At 40.9% G+C, this 8,337-nt stretch overlaps 1 protein-coding gene across 3 annotated transcripts in view; it reads left to right on the top strand.

Moving 5' to 3' along the window:
* Positions 1–249: 249 nt before the first annotated feature.
* Positions 250–8,337, top strand: part of IL1R1 (interleukin 1 receptor type 1) — an 82,679-nt gene continuing 74,591 nt past the window's right edge. The window contains exons 1-3 of one of the 3 annotated variants that reach the window (XM_075200210.1): positions 250–356; positions 1,605–1,659; positions 7,304–7,351. In XM_075200210.1, the coding sequence (XP_075056311.1) occupies positions 1,636–1,659; positions 7,304–7,351 (72 nt within the window). In that variant the 5' untranslated portion in view covers positions 250–356; positions 1,605–1,635. Of the gene's footprint in view, positions 357–1,604; positions 1,660–7,303; positions 7,352–8,337 lie in introns of those variants that run through there. The other 2 variants (XM_075200209.1, XM_075200211.1) reach the window with 2 other exon arrangements.

Here is an 8,337-nt window from a genome sequence, read left to right as displayed (position 1 = left end):
GTTCCTGGGGGTGGCATAATAATATAACAGGGAGGTTGCATGATATGTCTGAGTGGTAGTGTGTCTAGGGGGTGGCGTGGTGTGATGTGGCAGGGGGTGGCATGATGTGTGTTGTGGCAGGGAGAGGAATGTTGTGGCAGGGGGTGGCGTAATGCGTGATGTAACTGAGGGGTGGAGTGATGTGGCTGGGGAAGGTGTGATAATATTTTATTATAATGTATTATATACTGCATGATCTGTGTTATGTACGGTGTTCACTTATTGCTCAGTTTTCTATATTACATTTTCCAACAGGTCCCAACATTCCAGGATCCATGCAAGAATCCAGTACCAGGTTGTGAAGGCTGCAACGACAGGTGGGTGAGAGTAACACCATCTTAATACGTAATGGGGGAATTCAAATAGCCGCAAAGTGTTTTCCAGTTCCATATTCAATAAAAATCTAAAAACAAATGTGTGGTTTTTTTAAAATAAAATGTAAACAAAATGAAAAAAATAAATAAAACTAAATAAACTTCATTTAAAAAATAAAATATTATGTTATTATAATTTCATAATAAAGCATGTTTTTCTTTTTAGGCACCCCGGCTATCCCAAACTGAGATAACAATAAGGAGTAAAGCAGTGGCTATTGTACCACTGCTGTGCATTATAAATTGGAAAGTTTTGTAGCCGATAACCTTCACTGGCCTGGGGGCTTTAATAAATAGGGTTTTTCTCCATTTAAGAAATAGACCCCTAAATTCAAAACCTCTTTTCCATGAGATTTGAAAAAACTTTCACAGTACACACAGTACTCAGTGAATATAGAGCATATTGCGGTGTCTATTTACAGAACTGCAATCACTGATAAAGCTGTTTTCTCTGGAGAATGGCCTTTGCACAATTTATGAATCTGTTAACGTTAGAGAAATAAGAGCTGACACATGCATTAACCTACTTTTCATGGGTTACCACAGTTCCCATAGAACTCTAAGGGTACTGAGATATTAATAATTTACTAAACAGTGCAATGCATTGCTTTTTGCTGCAAACTAATAGCATCTCCGGGTGGCGTTAGCTTACATTTCTCCATGTTTTCCACTGAAGCTGGAAATGCATGAGCTTTAGCTGTGCATGCGCGGTTCAGATACTGTATTCGTTGGCAGTAGGCTGCCGGTAAAGACATAAAACACATTGTGTAGGAGGGGATTCTTTGAGTAGTTGAGTAGCCTTGGCATAGTAAATAGCAGCAGTACTGGATTATAACTAAGTCACTTTGATTTGTAGAGATATATAATGAGTGGTACCATTGCAAAATAGTAACTAGACCCCTAAGTTTGTATCTCTGTTTTTCAAATGTACCAACTGGGGCCCATCTCATAATTTTACAATATCGTCTTTGGTTTACAGATTTGCATATTTATGCACAACTTCAAAACAATTATTTCTCACATTGCACAATATGTGGTTTTGATTTCCTTTCTTTCACAACTTGTGATCAACATATTACAAGTAGCACTCATAAGGTTTAGGTTTAAAGCACACCCTCAGTGGAAATTCAATATTTGATTCTTCTGCCCTAAATGCTTTGTATATATCCGTGTCTTGCTGTTCTCTTAAAGGTATGTCTGTTTGGGAGACTTATTGCATCCAATGGATATGAGATGTAAGGCAATGGTAAGTACAAAGGGAGCTATAGTATGTTTGCAGTTGGAAAGAAAAAATGTGATTGGTAAAAGTGATAAGCATTGGAAGGCACAATGTCTTTGACACTATGAAGCTACAATATGTATAGTAGTGGGGAATACGATGTACTTGGAAATGATGTGCCATAATATGTTTGGCACAAGGGGGACTTCAATATTTCTAGCAATGTGGGGTTAAAAATGTCTATGCACTATTGCTATTGATATGCAGGGCACCTGTGGGTGCAAATGTGTTGCCTGTTGTTGGGTATACCATTCTTCTTGTTTTAAAACTGATGGATATTATATGCTGGGCACTATGGATGTGTTCTGTGGTGGACATTTATTGAGTATGATATGCTGACCATTGTTTGGTATAATGTTACAATGCTGTGCAGTGTAAGAATATACTAGAGATGTTCACTGACCCCCATGTTTTGGATTTGGATCTGTATTTTTTAGAAAAATTACTAAAATATGCTAAATTCACATTATTTTGCTGTTCCTACATAATAATTAACCTCAATAACACTAATTTCCAATCATTTCCAGTCAATATTGACCACCTCGCAGGTCACAATATTATTTTCCTACACTTTCGGACAAAGACTGCAGCGAGCTGGCTGGATCCTAAGCGACAGAGCATTGACACAAACACAAGGTAGTTCATATCACATCTAGGAAACATTGCCACACAGCAGTGGCAGAAATTAAAAGTGGTGCTAGATGGAATTGTCCTTGTGGCCTCCCGCCCATCCACCCATATGTTAAAAGCTTTAACAAACTCACACAGAAACAGGAAGGGTAGCAGGTACAGTTTAATTAGTATTCTGTTTGCACATAAGTTAAATACTGACTGTTTTTTCATGTAGCACACAAATACTTGAAAGCTTATTTCTACACTAAAATTTAAAGTTGATATTTGTGTGCTACATGAAAAAACAGTCAGTATTTAACTTATGTGCAAAACAGAATACAAATTTGCACCCCTTGCATTGTAACATGGTTTTGCCCAGGAGACTGAAATAAGAAGTTTCTTAAGTTAAGATCCTTAATGAATCAGGCCCTATGTGTTCTCTTTCTTTCCAACTGACCCAGATCTCAAGAGATGCAATGAGCTCCTGGTCAGCAAGCTGACATCTCAAGTGGTACATGACCCAATGGCGTCTCCTCCTTCAGTTTCTCTGGATTTTGCTACTAGGCAAAAACTTAGCTTTCCCAAGACACCCAGTGATGCAGATGAGTGATGCAGATGAGTCTGCACAACATTTTGACATTTGGTCTGGTCTAAGAGAATTGCCCAAAAATTGTGTTATCTCTTCCGTAAAATGAACTATAAATTCCATGAGGAAGGCCATTACCGGCAATTACATCAAAGTACACAGATTTCTGTGATGGTGGATTCCAGCAGGGATGAATTAGTATTGTTTGAGGGTGATGTACACACTGATGAGGGTGAGAATGATGACAATGTAGATTGCAGGTGCTGGGATCTAGCTTAGAAAAGGGAGCTAGCTGATACTGATATGCTTGTTAATAATTTGGGTAGAATGGTATGCTGCCAATTTTATGTTTTTCTACAGTAAACTTCACCTTTATTAGAGAGGTGTTTTTTCTTTAAAATGTAAAAACTTTTTTTTCACATTTTTGTTTCCCTGACTTAAAACCACTATACACTTGAACATAGGCTTTAGCAGATGACCTAGAGGGATTAGTATCATGACTGGTGCCAGCAGCTGCTTGGTGCTCCTGGTCTTCTGTGGACTGATGTGAATCCATATTGTTTGCTCAGAGCAGAGTGACAAGAACACTGCTACCCTTGTTTCTGTGTGAGCAAACAGCACTGAGACTGGAAAGTGGGAAGAACAATGTGACTGGCGACTGGAGAGTGACAAGAACACTGCTACCCCTGTTTCTGTGTGACCAATGGCACTAAGACTGGAGAGTGACAAGAAGAATGTGACTGGAAAGTGACAAGAACACTGCCACCGTCCTATTTCTGTATGAGCAATGGCACAGAGCAATGTTATTGGAGACTTATAAGAACACTACCACACCTCCTGTTTCTGTATGAGCAATAGCGCAGAGCAATGCCACTGGAGACTTATAAGGACACTGCCACCCCTCTTGTTTCTGTATGAATAATGGCACAGAGCAATGTCACTGGAGAAGAGACTTATAAGAACAACACTGCCTTCCCTCCTGTTTCAGTGTGAGCTATGGCACAGTACAATGTCACTGGAGACTGCCAAGAACACTGCGACCCCTCCTCTTTCTGTTTCAGCTGTGACTCTGGCCAACTGCACTGGAAATTGCCAAGATCGCTGCTACTCCTTCTGTGTCTCTCTGTGAAATGGCGCTAGATCTTCGTGGAGGGCAGTACAGGGCAGCACGGTGGCTTAGTGGTTAGCACTTCTGCCTCACAGCACTGGGGTCATGAGTTCAATTCCCGACCATGACCTTATCTGTGCGGCGTTTGTATGTTTTCCCTGTGTTTGCGTGGGTTTCCTCCGGGTGCTCCGGTTTCCTCCCACATTCCAAAAACATACTAGTAGGTTAATTGGCTGCTATCAAATTGACCCTAGTCTGTGTATGTGTATGTTAGGGAATTTAGACTGTAAGCTTCTATGGGGCAGGGACTGATGTGAGTGAGTTCTCTGTACAGCGCTGCGGAATTAACAGCGCTTTATAAATAGCTCATGATGATGATATAGAATTCAAAACTCGCAAGATCCGACGACACAACAATGACGTTTTGCCTCGTTTACAGTTCCAAGGAAGCACAAAAATATTGAGCCAGCTCGGATCTGCAATGCTCAGATGGGCTCGGTTTTTGGAAAACCGAGCCCAAGCATCTCTAGAATATACAGATAAAAATACAGACATACCCACTATTTTGCACTGCCAAATTCAAATCGAAATTTTGCACAAAATAACCTGTAAAAATGAAAAAATAATACCATACAATGCCCTTGGCAGCCACATTCCCTGTGCACCCCAGTCCCAATGGTTTGCATAAACTCCTTGTCACATACAATATACATTCTCCTGCCAGCCACAGTGTGCAATATTCACATAACAGTGTATTTGCCTTAATGCTATGCAATAAGACTATAGCCTCTTAACTGTACATAAAAAGGTGCTCAAATTTAAATAAAAATGCATTGTTCTAAACCGTGTGCATAGGTCACAACATTGTAAAACAAATTCCAGGAACTCTGCTGGTCAGGTTCATTTAACCACTTAATTCATGGTACTGTCCAGGTGTACCACGGTGCACTACCACCACAATCATTATATTTTTATTAAACTACGATATAATGCATGGTTTGCATTTTAAATACGTGTTTACAATACATATGTAGTTATAAGCCATATAAAAAAAAAACCAAGAACAGTAAGTGAGGATTCATATAATATACAGAATTTTGGTCACTATTCAAAAAAATACAATGTGACAATTAGAGACTTTGACAACTATGTGCAATGCGTATATGTAATTGTTTTTATTTCATTGTGCTCTAAATATTTTATTCAGGAATCTTAAGTTGGTGATACATGATGGTCAGGCTAAGAGCTGAAGGAGGAATAAGTTACCCAATTTGGGGCCCTCTGTTGTAATTTTCCAAAAACATATGCAAACATACCGGCTACAGATCGTATCACTTTTAGGAAGATTCTTACCGGCATTTCATTCAAGAACTTGTTGAGAAAAAGTAAATTAGATTAAGCTACATTGCAAGTGGGCAGAATGCAGCTGATATGCTTATGAAAGGACTTACATCACAAGTGTTGATTGCATGTTGTATAAATGTGGTTTGGAATGTTAGGAATATTGATGTTTTTGCTGACATTATTTGTTGTATTAACCCCATGTTTCATGTACAAAAGAACCACGTGAAAGTTTAGTGATAAAGTTAATGCTTTTGTATTGTAACCGGCAGGCCCGGCGCTCCCATTAGGCAACGTTAGGCAGTTGCCTAGGGCGCCGGGCTCTGAAGGGCGCCACAGGATTAATAAAGCAGATATACTTTATATTGTAAAACTGTGCAGCGACCGCGGGCATGCCTTCCACAGCCGCCGCACAGCTATGGATCACCATCGCCGCAACGGCCCCCTCCAACAGCTGATGGGGCGGGCGCACCTCCGTCTCCTTCACTCCCCCTCACTCCCCCTCACTCCCCCTCCCCTCACTGACTGTCGGGCGTGACATCATCAGGGCCCGACAGTGTCAGTCAGTGAGGGACGGGACCCTGCAGAGAGGAGCAGCATTATGGAGTTTAAGGTAATGAAAGTGGTGGATTTATTTTGGGGGGGGCGGATATTTTGGGGGTGGGTGGCGGATTTATTTGGGGGGGCGGATTTCAAAATTGCGCCTAGGGCGCCGGGGATCCTAGCACCGGGCCTGGTAACCGGAGACATCTCTAAGCGAGGGGAGTGTTGAGAAATTAGCCCTATACACTGTCACCGTTACTGGGAACCGGAGGCGCAGTGCTGTCCGGGCCATCCAGATGCCTTCTGCGCATGCACAATGTGCCCTGCTGGAAGTACCTACTGCACATGAGCAAGATGTCCAGCGTTCTTCCAGTGTATTTGATGCTGTGCTGCATGGACATGATGAACTCATCTAGTATATAAATATACATATACTACTTCCACAAGACCACTTATATCAACTATTTATATAGCGCCAATAATTCTGCAGCGTTGTACAGTGAATATTTGTCACTCACATCAGTTCCTGCCCCATTGGAGTCTAAATTCCCTAACATATACACACACACACACACACACACACACACACACACACACTAGGGTAAATTGGATAGCAGCCAATTAACCTACTACTATGTTTTTGTGTGGGAGGAAACCGGAGCACCCGGAGGAAACCGACGCAAACACGAGGAGAACATACAAACTCCACACAGATAATGCCATGGCCGAGAATTGAACTCAAAAGTGCTAACCACTAAGCCACCCTGCTACCCCTATTTACCTGTATCCTGTATATAAATAAAGCCATCGTGCTGATTAAGTTTGCAACGTGTGGATTCACCTCCTTACATCTGTTGATACCTATTACAGGCAAGCATCTGCCAATAGATAGCACTGGTCAGTGGCAGAACAGTCAAATAAACCAGGTTGGTAAACACCAATAAGGTCTGTGTTTTATGACATTAAATGATGTCAGAAAACACAGTCTTTATCACGTGGAGTGAAATCGAGTCTGCTTACTACTAGCAGTTGTAGGGGGATATCTGGAGGCAGCTGGCAGAAGTAGTGTGGCAGTGGAACCAGTGGTAACATAAGCGAGCCCGGTAGTGGAACTGCCACAAGTTCATTATAATCATCTGGGAGACTACTGTAGGAAGAGTGCATGGAGCAAGCAAAGTAAGTGAGGTTTTCCTGGAGGCAATGTGTGGTGGACAGAGGGAGGATGGAGAAAGCCTAGATAGACTGTGATGCATTAGGTGGGCAGATAGAAGGTTCATTACAGTGAGCTGGATTATATTGATGTGTTTGTTTATATTTTTATAGTGTCTATTTATTGATGTATGGTTTTAGGGGAAGTGCCATGTGTAAGTCTTGCTTCTGTCCATTAAACCATGCTCTCCTGCTGTTCTAATTTTCTTTAGATCTGGGAACAGATAACTCACTATCAGAGTTTTGCTCACCAAAAACTGGTGAGTAGCAAACACCTTTTTTATTAGTAGGAGTTAGTCCGGTGGTCTACATTATCTAAGGAACTTTTCTCTAGACACATTTTGGCAACTTGATATATGTACTATGTATATGAAAATGTAATCTATATGACTCAGTGAAACAGTGTCATTTAGCAGCCAAATAATCATAAAAATGTTTTTTAAAATGAAGCCTCTCACAGATATTCCCTGATAGTTGCTTTTGTACTAAATAGCAAAATTGACCTACAATATTCAAGGACATACCAGTTTGTTACTACGGTTATGTATAAGGTATATGTGGGATTGCCCCTACCCCACCCTCACTCCCATTTCCACATGTTAATTACCTCCTTTCCATCGCTTACTATTGCTGGTCTCTCCACTGTAACAGTAAGCCAGCACCCCCAGAAATTCCTCTTACCACCACTGAAGCTGACAGTAAGTGCATATACAGTATATGCATATCTGCAAACTGAGTCATTGTGGTTTCCGCTCACTGCCCTGCGAATCAACCACTTTGTTGCTCTACGCTTATAAATATAATTAAGATAAAGAACACCCCTTACTGATTACATTATTGACACTTTTTGTCATAAAAAGCGCAGGCAGGGATTGGCTGGCAAATTTTAGCTGGGTGGGGCGAGACCTTGCTCAGCAGCCTATTAGTGACATTTTAAAGGAAACAAAATGCAGGTATCCCAGTGACCCAGCCCAAGGTAAGCCACTATGGGACGCCCCCTGGCGCCCAGCCCAGCCATCCCCTGAGTGCTGGTACTGAAAATTACCTTAACAAGCAACAGAAAATGTATAGAGTGTGCTAGTTCAGTTTTGAAATAAAACTTTTAACCAGGATTTGGAGAAGTTGCTACTAAATATTACCAAAAATATGTAGTCAATTTATTTATCAGAAGTATAAGTTATACAGAACTAAATTATACATGTACATAATGATTTCAAATGTGTATTATTTCTCCTACCATTATACC

This window comes from Mixophyes fleayi, chromosome 2 (assembly GCF_038048845.1).
Source record: "Mixophyes fleayi isolate aMixFle1 chromosome 2, aMixFle1.hap1, whole genome shotgun sequence".
Lineage (NCBI taxonomy): Eukaryota > Metazoa > Chordata > Amphibia > Anura > Limnodynastidae > Mixophyes > Mixophyes fleayi.
This window is presented reverse-complemented; position numbering and strand designations above follow the sequence as displayed.